General features: G+C 38.5%; 1 protein-coding gene across 3 annotated transcripts in view; it reads right to left on the reverse strand.

Moving 5' to 3' along the window:
- Nucleotides 1-1,384: 1,384 nt before the first annotated feature.
- RecQ4 (RecQ4 helicase) overlaps nt 1,385-23,351 on the reverse strand; it is a 49,925-nt gene continuing 27,958 nt past the window's right edge. The window contains exons 1-3 of one of the 3 annotated variants that reach the window (XM_053774561.2): nt 19,236-19,434; nt 16,591-16,668; nt 1,385-6,581 (exon numbers count right to left, since the gene is read on the reverse strand). In XM_053774561.2, the coding sequence (XP_053630536.2) occupies nt 1,428-6,581; nt 16,591-16,656 (5,220 nt within the window). In that variant the 5' untranslated portion in view covers nt 16,657-16,668; nt 19,236-19,434 and the 3' untranslated portion in view covers nt 1,385-1,427. Of the gene's footprint in view, nt 6,582-16,590; nt 16,669-18,772; nt 18,996-19,235; nt 19,435-23,351 lie in introns of those variants that run through there. The other 2 variants (XM_070095070.1, XM_070095021.1) reach the window with 2 other exon arrangements.

Raw genomic sequence — 23,351 nt, forward strand, 5'->3', positions numbered from 1 at the left:
TTACATATAGAAAACAATGAGAAATAAATATAAATGACTAATTTTAATGATAAATGAACATTACATAACTTTATTGAAGACTCTTATTCATAAGTAGTATTTAATTGTAGTCCCAGGCGGACTACATCCCAGGTGTATACCTGCCGGTTACATACACTGCGGCCTACAGCCATATTATTACCATCAACATACCATGTTCACCGAGTTAAACCGTTTCTAACAACTACGTACCTTTAAATGCCATCATAAACAAAGGGAGAAGTAATGAATAATTCATGGCAGTTACTGGGCCAATGCAGATTCATACAGTTTTCTCTAACGCAGGACCAGAGACAATGAAATGTTTACCCTCCACCACGTATAAACATTGCATGTTTATGTGCTATGTAATGTGTTTCTTACATAATTTTGAAGAAAATATCATAGATTAATGAAAATGTCTATATTAACATAAAATAAGACATTTAACGTGCCCAAGAGTGAGTCACAAACGTATGAGCGGCCCAGGCAGACGCATCTGGTACCAACGATTTATGAGGTGATGTATGAAACCCGGGGGAAAATTTCTCTGAAAAAAAGTGCTCGAAATCCGAATTGTACAATTTCTGCACCGGCCGAAAACTGGGGGTCCACTGTATATTCCATTGTAAAACTGGAATAACTGACACAAATAAAAAAAATGGAGTGAAAGGTACATAAGTAAATGACTAATAAATCTGACCCAGTTAGATGGCCTGATCAGTAAGACTGTTGGTGCTTACTAAATGTAATTTGATGTTGGCACCTTAGCTTGGCTGATCTTTTACATATTCTTTATTAACCCTTAAACTGTCCAAGCAGATCTACGTTCACATGTGTAGTGCTCCAAAAGTAGATCTACGTTATTTTTACATATTTTCAAATATAACAAAAAAAAAAAAAAAAAAAAAAAGTAGATCAAAGTGTTTTTACACGTTTTCAAATGTAAAAAAAAAAAAAAAAAAAAAAGGACCTACTTTTTTACACACTTTCAAATGTTGAAAAAATGTATATATACGTTTGGACCGTTTACGGGTTAAACATAAGATACATGAATTTCAAAACATGGTGAACAATTTTATTCCATTTTAATACTGGCAGCTTTGGTAAAGGGAAAAAACAAACATCTCTTCAAGTAAAAAATTAGATATTAACTTGGACATCACATACAGTATATTTTATTTTGTCTTGATTTTTTAAAGCTGTTCAACACTTCAACTGTATTGTTGAAGTGTCAAATACTGTGTCAAATTATAGGTAATAAAAAATTACATGATTATTAAAAACACCAGAATACAGTCTAGAATCATTATCTTCAGATTTTCAGTAAAAAAGTTGTTACTTTTTCCACAATAAAACTTCAGTATGAAGCAGATTCACTTTTATTATAGCTACATGGGTAATAATTATTATTTACACTTTAAAATTTCTTGAGTAGCAATACTTAATAACAAATTGAAGTCTGTATTTAGATGTTGTCTCCAAAAGCGTCGAACACGACCCCAGACATCAGTAGGGAAATTTGGTGAACCTATGCCATGGAATACTCGTGCTACTGCTCGTCCAGTCCACTGCTGATCCACATGGGTTGATATAAGAGCACGTACACTGTTACGAATGCTTCCTTCAATTTCAGGTCGTAAATATACTTTTTCCTCAACCTTAACCTTGGACAAATCTATTCCATCTTTGGAAAAGTATTTCCGTAATTCTCCTCTGAGTTGGGCACATCGGTCCATGTCAACTGAATCACAGCATAATAAAATAGAGCCATGTGAAACAGAACGGAGCAGTTCATATGTAAAATGAAGTTGTCTTAACTGGTCTTGCTCCTGGGTCTGAGCTCTTCTATATAGAGCATCTAATAACTGGTCAAGCTCGTCATCACTCAAGTCTCCTCGAGCTTCCAAGTGGAAGGACAGGTCAGTGAACTCGACTGTCACTCCCGATCGTTTGACCTTTCCTCCAGTTGACAGAGTTTGTGTGTTCCACTCTAGTGCCTTGAGCTCCCGCTTGACAATCTTACTGTTCCAGCCCATTCGAGACGACACCTCTACTACTGGAAAGCTCACTCGGTTGGTGTTTTCAAACCTGACTCCTTTCTGACGTTCAAGAGCAATGGCAACAGCCAGAGGTGGACATCGGCGACTCACAGCCACTAACTGTCTCGGCCCTCCATAGCACGAAACGGTGCAGTTTGCATACACGTGTGAATTAAGGTGAATAAGGTTTCCTTGGTGTAGCTCTATGTAGCATAATAAAGTCTCCAAATTTTCTTCGGGAAGGTCAAGTTCCTCCACTACAGTATCTATGGGTATTGCTACTTCATGTCGTGGACAAGAGGAAGCTGATAACTTCACTGAAAAATTATCTAAAGAAGACAGTTCAGTATTTGAGGGTATTTTGTTCTCATGGTCTTCATTCGTCCTAAATTCCTGACTGTTGATGGAAATTGGGGTACAAGATGTAAACTCAGGTGATGGCGAAACATTAGAAACATCATATTTCTCATCGCTAACACTTTTCTTGTCATTCTCACTTTCTTCAAAGTTTGCGAGCTTTTTTATTTTGGCACAAGCACAAGGTTTAAATACCTTGTTGAGGAGTTTCCTTACTGTGTGTCGGTCGACAGAATTGGCGTATATATGTCTCTTGAGTTCCTGGATATCCCTTCCATCAAGTGAATCAAGAAAGAGATGACAATGAGCCACTTCTCCATCACGGCCAGCCCGTCCAATCTCCTGTACATAGCTCTCGACATTTCTAGGCATGTTGAAGTGGATAATGCCCCGTACATCTGCTTTATCTATTCCCATACCAAAGGCTACTGTGGCAACAACTATTCTCAGTTTACCAGACATAAACTTTTTCTGAACCTGTTGCCGCCTATGTGAACTTAACCCAGCATGGTAAGCCTCTGCATCAAAAGAAATTCCCTTCGTTCTTTTTAGATTACTCTTCACATCAACTTTTTTGGGATCTAACAGGTGGGTCCTGATTAGTGTGGCAACTCGTTCACATTCATCACGTCGGGTGCAATAAATGATGATGGAACCACATGTAGAGAACCTCTCTCCTTGTAGCAATGATATTAATGCTTGTTCCCGAATTTGGTCACGAGATACAGACAAATGAAGGTTTTCTGGAACACTTGTGCCACGAATTATGCCACTGTCAAAATTTGGAATAAGCAGATGCCGTGCAATGCTAAGTGCCGTAGCCTGGCGGGCAGTAGCAGTCAAGCCTAAAATTGTCTGAACACCTAATCTCTCTCGTAAGACCTGACAGACACGAAGATAAGATGGACGGAAATTATGAGACCATTCAGACACACAATGAGCTTCATCTAGACAGGCAAAAGCTACTGGAGGCAATTCTTTGAGTAATGTACCAAGGACTCCACCTGTACGGCTTGCTACCACAGCTTCTGGAGAAACTAGCAAAATTTGAGCAGATCCAGACTGAATAGCATTCATGGCATGGGAACGCTGTGTTGAGTTTTGGTGTGTGTGAAGGCAAACAGCATGAAGAAAGTGAGGAAGACCAGTAACCTGGTCCTCCATGAGTGACACGAGGGGCGATACGCATATAGTGATGCAGTGATTGTGTTTAGCATAAAGGTAAGCTGGTAGCTGATAACACAAACTCTTACCCGAGCCTGTTGATAAAACCAACAGTGTTGGCTGTCCAGACAAAACTCTCATGACAGCATTCTCTTGGCCTGGTCTGAAATCTGAGAAACCAAACATATGAAGGGCATCATATACCTCCTTTGGTGTAGGACCAACCTCTCCATTCTGTAAAGGATAAAGTGATTTCACAGTTGGTTTATTACAAGTGAAAGTTGAATGCGACTGCACTGAAGGACCAGAATGCTGGAAATTTTTTATCTCTGTGCCTTGTGTAAGGTTTTTATTGCTGGTGTCAGTATTCTGCATATTTTCTTCATTAATATTAACAAAAATATCATCATCTAAGTCTGTAAGGTTGAACGCTTCTTCTGGCATTTCCACTAAATCATCACTTTCTTCAAGATTTGTAGTGCAATTCTTTTCAAATTTATCTGTCTTTTTAACTGTTTCATTGAAAGTGGATGATTCTTGGACTTTCTGATTTTCCTCAGTAAGTGAGTAAGGATTTTCTTCCGACTCTTCAACTCCTGGAAACATTTTTGAAGGTGGTGGCAATACACTGCTACAAGGCTTGATACCCAAGGCCAGTGATGCTGCATCTTCAAGACTGAGAAATGTAGATTCATTTTCATTATAAGTCTCTAGAGAGAGGAGATTATCACCTTTCTTACCTGAACAGTTTTTGGCCCAATGTCCGAAGTCACCACACTTAAAACAAGTAAGTGACTTTATGGCACCCTTGTTTCCCGACTCGGCACTTTTCATAATCTGTTTATTTTTCCATTCCTGTCTTTTATATCTAGCAGCATTCATACTTCTTTTGCCACGAACAAATGTCTTTTTCTTTAAATTAATGCGTACATAATTATTATTGGAAGCTCCAGTGGAAACTTTCTTTAAAAAGCGTTCCTCAATACTCAAATAAGACTTTTTGTTAGTTTTTTTCGTGCCATGTGCCTCTATGTCTTCTATTTCATTATAATCCTCTACAATGGGCTTTGAACAATGAGTTTTATTTTTCACACTTTGTTGTATTTCATCAGTGGAATCAGTAGACTTGGTCTCTGGTGCCTTCTTTCCTTTTTTTACAATTCTACTTAAAGTTCTGCCTTGTTTTTTTCCAGGTACTGCAACAGCCTTAGCCAGTTTCTTTCTTGCTACTCTCTTCTTCTTGGGTGGTGGCCAAACTGACTGAATCACTCCACTTTCCTCCAATTCTTCTAAAGTTTCATTCTTCCTTTTTCTTACATGTTTAGCACAGCTGTTTTCCTCTGTTTGTGCCTCCTGTATTACACATGTGCCATTTTTCTCATTATAACCTGTTTCATCAAGAGGTGGAATGATGCATGTCTCACTATCTTTCAGCTCATTTATGGGTTCTTCTTGTGTTAGGTTTTTGCTGACATGGCTCAACATTTTTCCATTTAGTGTATATGGATCATCATCTATGTTGCAATTATCTGTTTTAATGCCACAAGCAACCTTGCTAACTGTACTTCCCTTTTTCCTCAAAGTTCTTCTTTTGCACTTTTCCTCAACCACTGCATCACTTGAGTTTTCAATGGAAAGATTTTCTCCTTGAGTGTTATTTGCCTTATTATGTTTATGAACCAAACAACTTTTTTCAAGATCTTGCTCACCTGAAACCGAGTTTTTCTTTATTTTTCTTGGGTTGCATTTCCTGTGTACTGAACTACCAATAACAGATACTGTGTGTGACTCTTTTTGTGCCTGATTAGAATCTCCTTTCATACTAGAAGCTAATGTTTCTTGTGGTGAACTTGGTAAACTTAATATTCCATCTTCCTCATCCATATTCCATTCTTTGTCAATAACTTTCATCTTCCAGTTTTCAGAAGGGGCACTCCAACCTTCCTTCTCTGATTTCTCTCCGAGTTCTGTGCCTGTACAACGCAACACCCACCCACGATTCAGACCCGCTTTCTTCTTGACACCAAGTGCTTCAGTTTCTAAATCAGTAGATGTAACAAGTGAAATAGCTCTAGTGGTCTGAGTACAAGACTTTATATCATCCCGTCTAATGTGAAACTTTAAGGACTTCTTACCAGGGTAATCAGCCTTCAGAGAACTATTTCCCAAGTCATCCAAAATACTGGAACTCGCCTCTTCTATATTTTCAGAAACACAAGAGTTTTTAATAGTGGAGATCAGAGTATTAATCCCAGTAGCAGTAATTTTTTTAAAGTTTTCTTCCCAAGGTACTGCCTCTTGAGATGTGATGCTATCAGCATATAACTCAAATTTATGCTCAGAGGTTATATCAGAAATATTTTCCTTATCTCTCTGACTCTTTTCCTCTACACTTGTAGTACCCTGCACGCAAATTTTTGGTACACCTCTAGTCAGCTTTTTTGATGGCTTCAGGGATGTTCTAACTTTTATGGTGCCACTAGCCCGGAGCTTTTCTGCCATTTTTGTATATAGTGATGTGTCCTTGCTAACTGTTTTTGAGTGTGTCTGTTGATTACTTTTGTTGAGATGACTACCCCAAACACTGCCATTGATGGGACTTGGTGATGGAACTTCACACTGAGGGTTCGACAAGCTGACATCCCCTGAAGACACGGCTGTAGTCTTTTCTAATGTCTTCACAACATCCTTTTTTCTGTCATCACTGCTGTCAACTGATAGTCTATTAGAACAATTAAAATTCTGTGAAGAGTCTCCACCATTACAAGTATTATTGAAGCCTACATCTTCATCTTTTAAAGGTGTATCACAAACTGTTTTCTGATCATAACTGTCACTTTTATCTTTTGCCTGCTCTCTAGTGCTGCTGTCTGTTGATTTTGAGCCTTTACGATAGTAGTGATAAGACTTGTAAGCTGCCTTTATGTCATCAGGTGCCATCGCAAGGGCAGCTTTGTCTGGACGGCAACTGTTGACAGATATGTATTCACTTTCCCATTTCTGTGAAGTAAATAAATCACTTATAAATTTATGAAGTTATTTAGGATGAACAGTATTTAGATAAAGATAGGGAAGTTTTTATTGCATTTATGGATTTAGAAAAGGCATATGATAGAGTGGATAGAGGAGCAATGTGGCAGATGTTGCAAGTATATGGAATAGGTGGTAAGTTATTAAATGCTGTAAAGAGTTTTTATGAGGATAGTGAGGCTCAGGTTAGGGTGTGTAGAAGAGAGGGAGACTACTTCCCGGTAAAAGTAGGTCTTAGACAGGGATGTGTAATGTCACCATGGTTGTTTAATATATTTATAGATGGGGTTGTAAAGGAAGTAAATGCTAGGGTGTTTGGGAGAGGGGTGGGATTAAATTATGGGGAATCAAATTCAAAATGGGAATTGACACAGTTACTTTTTGCTGATGATACTGTGCTTATGGGAGATTCTAAAGAAAAATTGCAAAGGTTAGTGGATGAGTTTGGGAATGTGTGTAAAGGTAGAAAGTTGAAAGTGAACATAGAAAAGAGTAAGGTGATGAGGGTGTCAAATGATTTAGATAAAGAAAAATTGGATATCAAATTGGGGAGGAGGAGTATGGAAGAAGTGAATGTTTTCAGATACTTGGGAGTTGACGTGTCGGCGGATGGATTTATGAAGGATGAGGTTAATCATAGAATTGATGAGGGAAAAAAGGTGAGTGGTGCGTTGAGGTATATGTGGAGTCAAAAAACGTTATCTATGGAGGCAAAGAAGGGAATGTATGAAAGTATAGTAGTACCAACACTCTTATATGGGTGTGAAGCTTGGGTGGTAAATGCAGCAGCGAGGAGACGGTTGGAGGCAGCGGAGATGTCCTGTTTAAGGGCAATGTGTGGTGTAAATATTATGCAGAAAATTCGGAGTGTGGAAATTAGGAGAAGGTGTGGAGTTAATAAAAGTATTAGTCAGAGGGCAGAAGAGGGGTTGTTGAGGTGGTTTGGTCATTTAGAGAGAATGGATCACAGTAGAATGACATGGAAAGCATATAAATCTATAGGGGAAGGAAGGCGGGGTAGGGGTCGTCCTCGAAAGGGTTGGAGAGAGGGGGTAAAGGAGGTTTTGTGGGTAAGGGGCTTGGACTTCCAGCAAGCGTGCGTGAGCGTGTTAGATAGGAGTGAATGGAGACGAATGGTACTTGGGACCTGACGATCTGTTGGAGTGTGAGCAGGGTAATATTTAGTGAAGGGATTCAGGGAAACCGGTTATTTTTATATAGTCGGACTTGAGTCCTGGAATAAAAAAAAAAAAAAAAAAAAGTTATTTAGGATGAGTATTTGCTGCACTGGAAAATAGCATTTTAATGTGAATAATAAGATGGCTTGAGAAATCATAATAACAAGATGAGGGAACTTGAGCCAGAGCTCGTCACAGCCATGTCAGTGTGAAATTAGTCTGCAAAATCTTGCATTTGTGGTGAGAGTGGTGTCCTCTGCTAACCTTTATAGTGTATAGAATTATACCTAGTTGGATGATCTTATTAGACTAGTAAGATATAGTGGTCAGAGCACTTTTACCACTGGATTGCAATGGGTTTGAATTCACATTATACCAATAACTAATACAGTAAAACCTCTATTTAATGGACCCAGACTTAACAGATTATAGATTAAATGGACAAAATCTCTGGTCAGTCAACATTTGGACACAACAGTGTCTTAAATCTAGAATTGTCCATTATAATTGCAGTCTGCTGGCTAAGTTGATTTTGGATTAATAACCAAAGTCTGTAAAATCAGAACTGTCCATTATTGTTGCTGTCCATTGGGTAAATGTATTTTCAAATTTAACTGACAAAGTCCATCAAATCCAGAATGGTCCATTATTGTTATAATCATGGAAAAACAATCTCACATAGGTCGGCCATCACTAATTTGGTAACCAGTTATCTGGTTCCATCAGTAATCTGGCACTAATTTCGGCTAGCATAATTTCAAATTTCATCTTTATACCGACTCAGAAATTGCACAGATGGTTGTTAATCCACAGCAGCAAGCCAGTGGAGGAGAAAACAGTGATGAAAATGAGGATGATTGAATCACTCTCTCTATTGATAGGTTAATTAAGTGTACGTATTCTAATCTAACCAATCTGTAATCCGGCAAACTCACTAATCCGGCACACTACAGGTCCCATGATGCCGGATTAGTGATGGCCAACCTGTACTTTGGATTTACTAGACAATCAGCTTTAAAAAGACACCCCCCCTTGAGGGCTCACTCCCAAAATAAACATCAAGACATGTATACAAAATGAGTGAAGTATATAAACCTTTTTGAATAGACTAATAAACTAACAGAACAGAGAGAATTAATATGACTTCTTGTCACAAAATAAATCTACACTTTTGCCATCGAGTGAAGTAAATGATTCACTCCTGGACACCTTTTCTCACTATCACTCACCATTCTCTTCTGTTAAGAGTTCACCAGCCTATGCTTCTCTTATGACATTACAGCAAACCCTCAATTAAATGGACTTCAGATAAGACAAAATCTGCTGACCTATTTTGGTTAGGAAGCAACAAAGCCCATGGGCTACAGAATGGTCTGTTATTATGATTATGATACAACACACTCATCTCTATCCACTATTATCCTCATTACCGACCCCCCCCCCCATTCCCCAACACAGTCAATTGAACTGAGGGCTTACTGTTTGTGACAGTGTGCCTTTTCAAAAATCAGCATCCTGTATGTTCATGTATGATCTACTTTTATTGCAATCAAAAATAAAAATGAAATTTATTACCCACCATAGCTTGTTGTTCACTGGCCAACATTCAGCCAATTACACAGATTCAGAGTGGAATCTATACACAAGAAAACAAATACGTGATGTATTAAAACACTGAAACTAACTTAAGTCTGAAAAGTTTGCTATAATGTGTTCATATATTCATGAAGAATTAATAATAATAATAACAATAAAATCTTTATTTCTACATGCACATGTACAAGGTACAGCCTCCCCTCACTTAGCGATATACTCATTTACCGACGACTCGGATTTACGACAGGCTCCCTGCCCAGCATGCATGCCTAAATAATGTATATTAGAGCTGATTTCCTCTATTCTGTTTATTACAATATACAGAACACTACTGTATAAACATTTAGAAATATACCAGAAATGTTATAAATGGTGCAAAGGTGACATAAAAACAATATCAAAGATGCTTGACACAAACCCAACACCATTATAGTATGCTCCTCACTTAGTGACGAATTCGTTTGCCAACGTGGTCTTAGGAACAGAACTCCGTCATTAAAGTGAGGAGAGGCTGTATACAGGCCTAGCTGACATCAATGACATACTACTATATAGAAAGTTGCTTGTTATGCTGAGTATTTCAGGCAAATTAGGTCAGTTTTGTCCCAGGATGCAACCCATACCAGTCAACTAACTCCAAAGTACCCATTTTTCTGATGAGGAACATAGACAACCGGTGTAAAGAAACATGCTCAATGTTTCTACCCTCTCTGCGAATCAAACCCAGACTCTCGCCGTGTGAAATGAGAGCTTTAGCCACCAGGCCATGGGACACCTTAATTAAAGAGAGAATAGTACATGTACTGCATTTATAAAATTAACATAATTCTTTCTGGGCCATCACTCAATCCTTCTCATGCTTTTATTCAAATAATTTTTTTATAAGTAAATATTATCTAAAGTTTGTGTAAAAATATCAGCACCACAATGTGCAAGTGGGAACAAATAAAAATGGAAAGACCAAGGCAAGTGAGGATGGACTTACTGTACATATAACTGAGGAGAAAAGAAGATACAGAGCAAAGATAAATAGAGCAGAACACTTTGACAGTTAGCAGTTGGACAATGAAAGTTAATGTAGCCACATGGCATTATGAAGACTAATACAGCACCCTCTTTTCAGTGTTCCAAGTTTTCATTGGCTTTCAAATGAGCCATTGTTCATTATGTTTGGTGCTTTTACCACTTTTCTGCCGTTTTCGTACAACACTTGTGTAAGGGAAGGGTGACAGGCACCATATTTTAAGGTAAGTATTGTATGTACTGTGCATTTGTTTTACTTTTTCATCTGTTTTTTATGACTAGCTATATTGAGCACTTAATATATAATAGTGTAAACATGTTCTCAGGCATTTTAGACGCATTCAGTAATGAAAAATCTGTTTTTTTCCGCCTGTTGGCAATTTTCACTTACAGTATGGGGCTGGGTACTTGAGAGTCAGAGCCGTCATGTACAGTAATATCCGACCCCAATGAAGGAAAGTGTGCTACATGTTCAACAACTTTAGATGGTCACATTTTTATTTTTAGAGATGGCCTATACGTATACTGTATCAGAGCATACGATAACAGTTCATCTATTACACTGCAGGTTTATGAGTGATCAATCAACAAACTTATGGTGACCAAACAACTGCTCATTTGACTGGCCATCAGGGAACCATTACATGCCATTTATCAACATTAAATTCCATCATACATCTATCACTTTATTTGTTCAATTTATGCAAGTCATCTTGTAAAGATTTAGTCATTTTTATTACTGGCATTTATTATGCAAAAAATTCCTGCATCTGCAAACAAATTTGTTTACAATAGTTTCCTATTCCTTCTGATAAACCATTAGCATAAATGTAAAACATTATAGGGGCAAGTACAGATCCTCATGGCACCATACTGGTAACACTTTCTGAACAAAATATTTTTTCCACTTATCATGGTTCGAATTTTTCTCTCAGAAAGTTTCTCATACTCTAGTAATGGTTTGCCTTACATATATTCCTCCCATGCTTTGAAGTTTCCAAATTATTCTTTCACTGGGAACCTCTGTCTACAGCTTTTCTAAAATTGCTTAATCTAGATATTTTTCTCTAATGGCTTTATCCCATATTTTTACAAAATTTGTCAGAAGAACCAGCATATAAATGCTAGCACAACATGCAGCATTCCATTTTTTCTGCTGATTTACTCTATTGTAGTGAAATCTTAAAAAAATTGTCCTAAGTGGAGAAAGTAGCTCAGTTTTTTCTGCACTCCTTTTAAGACTTGTAGTGTTATCTCGCCTGGTCCTATTGAGTAATAATTTATTTATTACCTCTCTGTAGTCTTTAACTCAATTATCTGTTTGGGTTTTAAATCTGCTAAATATAAAATATTTTTTTGTAAATACACACAATGAAATTTTCTAGACAGTACCTCACACATCTCTGCTTCATCCTTAATATAATACTAATTATAATATTTTTATTTAATTACTAAATACCTCCATTACAATAAAAACTATGTATTTTTATTCTCACATCCTTGTAATCATAATTTAGTTTTCAGGCTGCCTGAAATGCCTTGCATAATAAGGGGCTTTCTATAAAGCAGTTTATATATGTCAATCACTAAATTGTATGATGTACTGTACTCCACTTTACAAAGTTTGTTTGAACTTGCATAACCTCGTGATGAGTGGTAAGCAGTAAACAGTGATGCTAATGCCACTGCCACATATCCTGAGGTTCTGAAGAAAATTACTGAGAAGGTAGCTACACACCTCAGCAAGTATTTAACATGGATTAATCATGAAAGTGCTTTGTGCTGGGAACATGTACAATCAAGAACATTCATTTCAAGAAACAAGATGAGAGCTCCAGGATTCAGAGAGGCAGTGGACTGCCTAATTCTTCCACTAGGTGACAATGCAGTTGGAAATTTCAAGCTGAAGCCACTCTAGGTGTATAACTTTGACAACCTAAGAGCTTTGAAAACCATTGAGAAAGAAGATCCCTCAATAATCTGGCATAAGAACACAAAAGAATGGGTAACAACAGCTGTGTTTATCAAATGGTGAATAATAATTTTTAGTAAAAAAATACTGTACTGATAAAAACCTTTTTCATAAAATACTGCTGCTCATAGACAATGCAACAATTTATCCAGTAACATTAACATATGCTTCCAAATGCGTGAAGCTTCAGTTTCTTCCCAAGAACACCATAGTGTATTATGAAATCTTTCAAATCAATTTATGTGAAGGTAATCTTCACAAAACGTGTTGCAGACACTGATGGAAAGAATAAGTCAACAATCAAGGAATCATGAATGCCAAAAAACACTACCGACAACTGGTGCAATAACCAATGCATGGAAGAAATTGTGAATGCAATGAATCATCTGCAGATATTCGCAGGAAGATCAATGACCAAGTTAGGCATGCAGGGTTTGATAATGTTAAAGATGTGAAGCAGTTATTGGACTCTTGTGATGATCCTCTAGATAATGATAAGTTGCTGCAGCTTTATGAGATTGCAAACTTGGAAGAACAACAGAAAGTATGGGTAGACACTCAGCAAAGTACAGTGGACCCCCGCCTTACGATATTAATCCGTTCCTGAGAGCTCATCGTAAGCCAAAATTATCGTAAGGCGAATTAATTTTCCCCATAAATAATGGAAATCAAATTAATCCGTGCAAGACACCCCAAAGTATGAAAAAATAAATTTTTTACCACATGAAATATTAATTTTAATACACACAAACTGAAGCAGACATGCACAATTACTACTCTACTAAGAATAGAATACATGACACTTACCTTTGTTGAAGATCTGGTGATGATTGATGGGATGGGAGGAGGGGAGAGTGTAGAAGTTGTTATTGTTTAGAAGGAGAATCCCCTTCCATTAGGACTTGAGGTATCAAGTCCTTTTCCAGGGTTACTTCCCTTCTTCTTTTAATGCCACTAAGACCAGCTTGAGAGTCACTGGACCTCTGCCGCACAACAAATCTGTCCATAGAGGTCTGTACCTCCCGTTCCTTTAAGACTTTCCTAAAATGGGCCATAACAGTGTCATTGTAATAGTCACCAGCACGGCTTGCAGTAGCTGTGTCAGGGTGATTTTCATCAAAAAAGGTTTGCAGTTTAACCCACTTTGCACACATTTCCTTAATCTTTGAAGTAGGCAACTTCCTCAATTTCTCTCTCCCCTCCTCTGAAGCAGTTTCCTCAGGTCTGGCCTCTTGCTGTTGAAGATGATCATGCAGCTCTTCAGTGGTTAGTTCTTCATTGTCCTCCTCCACCAACTCTTCCACATCCTCCCCACTAACCTCCAACCCCTTGGACTTTCCCAATGCCACAATAGATTCCACAACTGGCATAGGCTCCTGAGAGTTAGCCCCAAATACTTTAAAATCCCTTTCTTCTACACATTGTGGCACAGCAGTTTCTTCCAAGCAGAGTTCAAGGTCCTCTTAGTCACTTCCTCCTAAGTGTTACCTGTAAGGTTTACACAACTGAGGATGCTAAAGTGATCTTTCCAAAACTCTCTTAGAGCCAATCAAGTGTCTGAGGTCACTTCAAAGCACTTTTGAAACATAGCTTTTGTGTAGTTTTTTGAAGTTTGAAATGACCTGCTGGTCCATGGGCTGCAGGAGGGGTGGTATTAGGAGGCAAAAACTTGGCCTTAATGAAGCTCATGTCCCTAGAAAGTCGCTCTGCCAAATCTGAAGGATGACCAGGAGCACTGTCTAATACCAGGAGGCACTTAAGGTCCAATTTCTTTTCCGTTAGGTAATTTTTCACAGTGGGAGCAAATGCATGGTGTAACCAGTCATAGAAAAGGTCCCTAGTGACCCATGCCTTACTGTTTGCCCTCCACATCACACACAAATTAGCTTTGACGACATTGTTTTGCCTGAACGCTCTGGGAGTTTCAGAGTGATACACCAATAAAGGCTTCACTTTACAATCACCACTAGCATTAGCACACATCAGAAGAGTAAGCCTGTCTTTCATAGGCTTATGTCCTGGGAGTGCCTTTTCCTCCTGAGTAATGTTGGTCCTGCTTGGCATTTTCTTCCAAAACAGGCCTGTTTTGTCACAATTAAACACTTGTTCAGGTTGCAATTCTTCACTGTCTATGTAATCCTTGAATTCCTTCACGTATTTTTCAGCCGCTTTTTGGTCCGAACTGGCAGCCTCACCATGCCTTATCACACTATGTATGCCACTACAATTCTTAAATCTCTCAAACCAACCTTTGCTGGCCTTAAATTCACTCACATCACCACTAGTTGAAGGCATTTTTCTAATTAAATCCTCTTGCAACTTCCTAGCCTTTTCACATATGATCACTTGAGAGATGCTATCTCCTATCTGTTTTTCGTTTATCCACACCAATAACAGTCTCTCAACATCTTCTATCACTTGTGCTCTCTGTTTCGAAAACAAACTTGCACCTTTTGCAAGAACAGCTTCCTTGATTGCCGTTTTGTTGGCCACGATATTAGCGAAGGTTGATTGGGGTTTGGTATACAACCTGGCCAGCTCTGAGACACGCACTCCACTTTCGTATTTAGCAATTATCTCTTTCTTCATTTCCATAGTAATTTTCACCCTTTTTCCCGCAGGGTTGGCACTAGAAGCTTTCTTGGGGCCCATTGACTTATTTTGCAGCTACAATCACTAAAAACACTGTGATAATATGAAATGTACCAAATGTATGCATGGATGCGACCGCACTGGCTGGCATGTAAACACTGGCATGCACGGGGCAGCTGAGGCCACGCGTGGGACCCGTCCCGGACGAATCGCGTGAGGCGAGTTTTTTAGCGTGAGGCAAGGCAAAATCAAAATTTTTGCGTTAAAATGTATCGTATGGCGGATTTAACGTAACGCGATGCCATCGTAAGGCGGGGGTCCACTGTACTCGACTGACTGTGGCAAATCTTGCCTTAGGATTTCATAAGTTTGAAGAATGGATAGAACACAGTCCATCGGCCGAAACGCTGATTGCACAATGGCCTTTGATATTTAAAAGAACAATGCAGTGGGGTGTTACAGGAATTTATTTGTAGAGAAACAACTTCGAGCCAGACAGCTATCAACTGAAAGTTTCTTTAAGAGTGTTAGTCCTCATGCATCCAGCACACAGTCATCAGCATCCAGGACCCATTCACTTGATAGAGACCAGCCCTCTACACCCAGGACCCCTTCTCTTGGTAGAGAATGGCCGTCAGCATGAGATCCTCATTTGATATAGAGCAGCCCTAAACATTCAAAACACATTCAGCTGACAGTGAGAAGAGTCCTACAAGCTGGGCGTTATACAACAGCAACTCAACTTTCAGTCCTATATCTTCCAGCACCATTCTCTCCTCATCAGATTACTCTGATGAGGAAGTCAGTGTTCCAACCCCTTCCTCTAATTCACTCATTCTCTTGTTTTCTTCATTCTTACCTGAGTTCCTTTCTAACCCCCTTACCTATGTGCCAATAATGGCTTCAATGAACAATGCTGTCTCTACACTACTGTGCCTCAACACTGCTGTCTCTCTACAACACTGCCTTTACACTGCTATACCTCTACACCAAGAGAAATGAGACACTTATGCAACAGATGCTGCATAAGTGTCTCAATTCTCCAACTTGTTGGTTTTCAAAACCATTCATCACATCTGTCAGACACTGCATCATCATGGGATCTTGATACAAAGAATTCTTCAAAACTTGTCCAATCTTTGGATGAAGACCTACTTAGACTAGTGGATGGTTCCACTATAACCCCGCCTCCTCCTGCTTCGCCTCACCTGACTACAGTATATAAGCCACCACTACAGCCTTGTGCTGTACATTCTACAAGATTGATGGACTGAACTCATCGACTCCAGGCTGAGGGACTGATTACCTCAAACTCTTTCTCTCCTTATACCTTCCTGCTTTGTACAGGACTGATGAAGCCACTGTGTAGTGAAACGTTTCTTCAATAAAGATTCCCATATGTTGCATAAGTGTCTCAATTCTTCAGCAAATAATGTAAAAGGTGTGGCATACTGAGAGTAATCCAGCAAAATCCCAGTTAAGTATGTAGATGTTTTAAAAGGTCTGGAGTGAACAGTATTTCAAGACAAGGTAAGAATATCAAAAGTACAGTATACCATGTACCAGTGCTCATCAGTCATTAACAAAACATCGGTGATAAAAACAGGCAACTACATACTTTTATTCTGAGCTTAGCTTGATTCAGCATATCCTGCAGAGACGAGCCGGGTCTTCTCTCTGCCATTGGACTACGATCCTGTAGGAAATAAAATTATTATAATTTATATTTAATGCATAATTAATACAGGGAAACAGAGAATAAAAAGTCACAATATAGTGGCTGAAACAATATATATTGCAGAACACCATATATTATAAAAATATATTATGGTAAAGATATTAACTATTTATGAGTGACAAGAGGAATATAGGAGAAGGCAAAAGTTAAATGGGAAGAATCAATATAAAATAAAATGTACGAGTAATCTTTACTGAAATACATACAGCAGAACTTCCTAATTCAAAGTCACATTCCTAGTGGCCCCACAAATGTAAAATAAGTAAATAATAAAAACTATGCATGTAAAATAATTATCAGCACCCAAGGGTGGAAGCTTGATCCTCTTTCTACTATCAGGTTTCAAAAGATGTCTTTAAATATAACTCTTATCTAGTAATACTGACATCCACATGAAACAACGACTCCCTTCCCTTCGCACTTTTGACTGAAAAGTTCATGGTTCAGATTGGACCGAAACGTTGTCATAAGTTTCATTCTCCTATGTGCAGGCTATTTGCTTACTGAAACAATGATTAGAGAGATTTGGGCATGGGAAAACCAGTGAGCATACCTAAAATGAAATCTCATGGTTATTTTTCAATTTAGGAGTAATGCAGCAAGCTCCAAAATAAGTGCATCATGAAAAACACAAATAATCCAACCTATTTCTCAGAAGCCCTTCAGTAAAGTGAATTAAAACCCATGAATTTGGGGGTTTGACTATCTCACTCAGACTTTAATGCTGGAGGGCCATGTAAGTCTTGCACCGATATGCAGGATAACCCTCGCCATCTCGTTTTGATTAACTTTTATAGAGTATTTTTTTTTGTATTTTTGTCAGAGCTGAATAAGTACTATACGCAGCAACAGCCTACATACATATTATATATCAGCATTGCTATGATGCACCTCTGCAATATGCAGGGTGATTATCCTGGAGCTGAAGGGAGTCCTGAAACCACAAATAACACAAAAATTTGCCATCTGAATAATTTAAAGTTTTCCTCTCATTTCTTAAAATACAGTAGGACCCCTGTATCCACGGGGGATATGTTCCAAGGACCTGCTGCGGATACCAAAACTGCGGATAGTAGCAAACCCTCTATACAAGTCCAATACATACCTATTATAAAGTTTAATTGATAAATTATGCACAATAAGTAGAGAATTATCCCTTTTTCACTGATGGGAAGCACTTCAGGGCTTCTCTTAGGCTTTGAAGAACTGCCACCTTCTCTACTTTTGCATTTTGGGGCCATTAGTATGCAAAATTGAAAGGTATTTTTGGGCAATAGTAAACCATGGATAACTGAAACAGAGGATACCGAATCTGTGGATACGAGGGTTCTACTGTATGTACTGTATTAATCAAACTTACAGTAAACCTTCGATTTACTGGACTAACAAGGGAGAGCCAGTGGTTGGTAATAGTAACTGTGGTGGATAGATAGAGATGAGAAAGTTTTGTTGACTGTGATACTTTACAGACAATTCTGTAATGGATATGATGTACAGGAGGGTCCTGCTTATGCAGCTGGTCAGGTTCCAGGCTAACCCTGTAAAGTGAAACATATCCTTTTTTCTATTTTGAAATGCATGTAAAAGCCTGATAACATGTTTATATTACCATACATTAAGTGAGCAATAGAGCTATGCCTAAAAAATGTATATACAGTACACACATTACTTATCTTAAAATATTTTCAACTTTAGCTTAAAGTGAGTGGTGAATATATTTATTGTAGGAATTCTGAATAAATGAAGAATGGGTATAACTGAAAACCACGGCATTAGCGAAATGCTGTGAGTGAAGCACTTTAGAGCAGGGCCCGCCTGTAAATGGCTTAGAAAACCGATAAGTTCAGGAATGAGCACTTTTGCAACATTTGTGAATCCTTATTACAGAAACCTTTTGCCAGCCAGTGGCTTCTTCAACCTGGTGGCTGAGGGACTGATTACCTCAGCCAGGGTTGATCCAAGGAAGGAGAAGGTAATTTCAATTCCTTGAGTCAAAAACCCTTCACCAGCCTTAATGTACCCCCATTCAAAGAGAGTAATACAAGAGAACCCAGGGTACTACCTTGTGGGACTCCATGCTATTGTCAACTGGTTCTGATTCAGTATTTGTCTGGTGGGCAAGTTCTGCATGTCAACGAGGAAGCTCTAAACACTTAAGAGGTCAAACAGAGCCTGAGGAATAGGTGGCCAATAGAGTCATTCCAATGAAGAGAAGAGCAGTTCCTGGAGATTAAGTCTCAATGGACGTTAAGTCACTTTTTTTGACTCTTTTAGTGTTATCATGGAGAGTTTACACATGTTACTATATATATGACAATTATAAAAATCTAAAACTGTGTAAAATGCCTAAATAAACTTGATTTATGCCACTGACTGACTAAGTGACAGGAGTTAAGTTTATTCAGGTACACAATTAGTTTTCATTAAACACAATAACATTATTAGTCACTCGTTTACCTCAGAGAACATCCATTTAAACTAAAATATAAATTTCAGTATCAAACAAAAGTGACAGGAAATCTTACCAGGTGACTTAAATAAATAAAACAAACTCGACAGCAACTTCAAACCAGATCTTTGTTATTCTTTAATTTCTAACCAGACGTGGTACTTCTTCAGAAATAATAGAGAAACACTTTACTTCCCCTATACTAACACAAATTTCCATATTTTTTCAGCCTAAACGTAATTCACTTTACACAATACACGACATTCATATATTACATATTGCAACCACAGAGTGTAATATTACTTAAAGTTTGAGCGACGAGTATTACTGGAACTTGTTCGAGCTAAGATTCACTTGAAGTTTCGGAAATAAATAAAATTTATATTTGTAATATATACCTGCCTAGGATAGGGAAATAACCAGGTGACTGAACATACAAAGACAAATATAAAAATGAATATATGCTTAGACATGGAGATGTGACTTTATGACATTAGAATAAGTTATGTAGGTAGATAGGCAGATATATATAGCCCTGTCGATATGACAGATAGACTTGCGGATATAACAGACATACATGTACATATAATATAAAATCATCTTTATTTCTACAAGTACATGTACAAGGTATACAGTCCTAGCTGACATCAATAACATACTACTATAGAGAAAGCCCCTGGCTATGCAGAGCATTTCGGGCAAATTAGGTCAGTTTTGTCCCAGGATGCGACCCACACCAGTCCACTAACACCCAGGTACCCATTTTACTGATGGGTGAACATAGACAACCGGTGTAAGGAAACACGTCCGATGTTTTTACCCTTACCGGGAATCGAACCCGGATCCTCAGCGTGCGAAGTGAGAGCTTTTTGCCACCAGGTCACAGGCGTGGAGTTTACCTAACCTAACAGATTAACATGTTGATAAGACAGACATGTAGATATAACACATAGTCATGTAGATATAGACAAGTTATAGCAGATAGACATGTAATAGACAAGATTTTGTTCGGATTTTTAACCCCGGAGGGTTAGCCACCCAGGATAACCCAAGAAAGTCAGTGCGTCACCAAGGGACTGTCTTATTATCATTGGGGTTGAGCTCAGTCTTGTCCCCCCGGATGCGACCCACACCAGTCGACTAACACTCAGGTGTCTACTCGCTAGGTGAACAGGCGTAAGGAAACACGTCGAATGTTTTCACCCCTGCCGGAAATCGAACCCGGACACTCAGCGTGTGAAGCGAGAGCTTTGCCAGTCAGGCCACGGGGCCCCATATACATATAACAGATAGACATGCAGATATAACAGATAGACATGTAAATATAACATGCAAAACATGTAATATAACAGATATACATGAATATATGACACACAGACACGAAGATATAACACAAAGATGTAGGTATAACAAAGATAGACATCAAACAGTTTAATATCTTTATGTACCTCATACTCATCTTGTCAGAAAGTTTATTCAGGTACAGGTACACATGTGTACAGGTACACAAGTTTAGGTAATTAAAATTATCATATGTAGTAACATTTGTGTAAACTACCTAGCACAGGCAAGTAGATATAGCAGATACCTGGAGGTCAGGCCTGATCAACCAGGCTGTTACTGCTGGCCGCACGAAATCCAACGTACGAACCACAACCCGGCTGGTCAGGTACTGACTTTAGAGAGGGAAAAAGAGAGAAGAACCACGTTGTATTGTATTGTCCAGACCAGAGCTTTGGTAAGATGGATAAGGAAGAAGGATGGGTAAGGATAAAAATATTGGAAAAGGGTGGGAGGGGGGAGAGAGGTAGGATATAAAAGGTAAGTGGCCCAACCACTTTGGTGTAATTTAAAAAGTGTATGTGAAATGATAAAATATTCTTTAAGGGGTATAATACTAACCCATCAGTCACATAGATATAACAGATATATAAGTACATGACTCTGAATTGGTAGTAATTATACAAGTTGCAATTGCTTTTTTTTGCGATTGCACAACGGATATTTATGCGACAATGAAGGCAATAATTTTCTGGCCAGTTTATGGAATTACGTGACAATGGCTTCTTACAGGTGGTGTCCAGCCATAGTAAATAGCATAATTTTTACATTAGATTGTTATATAAGATGTTTCCCTAATTGGGAGCGATGATTTTCTCAGTACACATAGAAGGGTTCTGGTGTTACCCAATCTTCATCAGGGAGGTTGCTCAATATCATTGGTCGATGGTAATCATCTTTATGGATAAAACGACGGACCCTCTGTGGGAGAGTCATTCTTTGAGTCCTGTGAGGAGGAGTATTGATGATATAATCCGTGGTATTTACCACTTGTATAGGATGTTCTCTATCTGGCATGTATAGTTCTTGCATTGTATAGAGTTGTTTCTTTTTCAGGGTGTCCAGGCGTACATTTATGACAGTAATATCTTGTTGTACGTGTAAATCTGCCATTTTAACTCTGTCTCTCCTCCTGGTACCCGTAATGAAGCGAAGAGCTCTATTCTGGACCCTTTGTAACCGTAGCATGTTGATCTTTGTTGTTAATGACATTGGGACACATGGGTATTCGAGTATAGGTCTTATTATCATTTTATACAGATGTTTTTTGACATGTTGAGGGGCTTGATTGAATCGAAAGAGACTGCTAAGACCGGCTTTGGCTATGTTGATCTTTTTAGTTACATGAGATGTTGAGTGGAGCAGCCTGTCTATTTCATATCCCAAAATCTTGTTAGGGCTTCTAATGGCTACAGATGTACCTCTGATGGAGATACCCCCTTTATCTTCGATTGTTGATGCAAAATATCCTATCGTGCTTACAAGGACTTTGTCAGGATTAGTCGTAATTCTCCATTTCTTTTCCCAATTAGATGTTCGACGAAGTTCAATATTCATTTTTTCTATGACTCTCTCATACTTGTATTTTCCTGTTACCGGAGTTGAAGAGACGACATGAATAACATCATCTGCAAACTGTGTCACAATTGTATCATTAAACTCTGGTTGAGGAAGGTCATTCACATAAATGTTGAACAGAATTGGACTGAGACAAGAACCTTGTGGGACACCAGCTGTTGGTATAAAAGGCTCTGTCGACCTGCCATGAAAGGTGGGAATGATTTTTCTTTGAGTTAAGAAATTATATATTAATCTGAGAAAAGTCCAGTTATGGTCTGGTAGGTCAATGAGTTTGTATATAAGGCCATCATGCCATAAGCTATCAAAAGCTTTATGAACATCTCTGGTGGCAATTAGGGCAAGATTGCCCTGATGTTTTAGACTTGCTACAGTATCGAAAATAATATTTATTGCATGATGGGTACCTCCATGTGTTCTAAAGCCAAATTGTTTTTCAGTAAAAAAGTGATTAAACTCCATTTAGTAGTTCAATCTGTTGGAAATGATCTTTTCAAGAACTTTTCCAGTGACTTCAAGTAAAGATATAGGTCTATAGTTCCCAGGTTGGTGGATGTCTTTATTGGGCTTACCAAGAAAGATCATCCTAGCAGTCTTAAAAATCACTGGAAAATGTCCTGAGGCCAAGATGGCATTAAAGATATTTACCAAAGACTGTTTACAATTTCTGGGTAGGAACTTTATTTGTTTCATTGTTATTCCAGAGAGGCCAGGGGCTCTATTTCGCATTCTTCCAATAACCTGACTCATCTCTAGTAATGTAATAGGTCTAGTAAGCGGGTGGGTATCTTCAAGAGTTGAAGTATCGATGGAAGGTAGTGGTTGTAGATCATCCAAGTTCTCATCTCTCCATTCATTTACCAACTGATAGTGATTATTGTTAAATTGACGACTGTTATTGTGGGAGAATTTTCTCAAATTAGCCTGGTCCTGTGGATCGTCAAGTTTAATTTCAACATCTTCATCATCCTCATCAGTGAAGGTATGAACTAGGTAGTTAGGAGCCTTGTGCTTTGTAAATCTTGCAAACAAGGCAGCCAGGAAGCTAAAAGCACTTGGCCGTATCTCGCATCTGCTTGACAGTAGGGGTTGCAAGATTCTGTATGAGGTACAAGTACGCTCACACCTTGAGTATGCTCCACTTTCTTGGTTTGCCTGCCCTCCCCCCTCTCATCTGCGATTGCTTGACAGAGTAGAGAACAGAGCAAGACGTCTCATCTCTTGCCTGGACCCATCCTGGATAGATATGTCATTTCAGCAGAGCCTTCAACAC

This window comes from Cherax quadricarinatus, chromosome 1 (assembly GCF_038502225.1).
Source record: "Cherax quadricarinatus isolate ZL_2023a chromosome 1, ASM3850222v1, whole genome shotgun sequence".
Lineage (NCBI taxonomy): Eukaryota > Metazoa > Arthropoda > Malacostraca > Decapoda > Parastacidae > Cherax > Cherax quadricarinatus.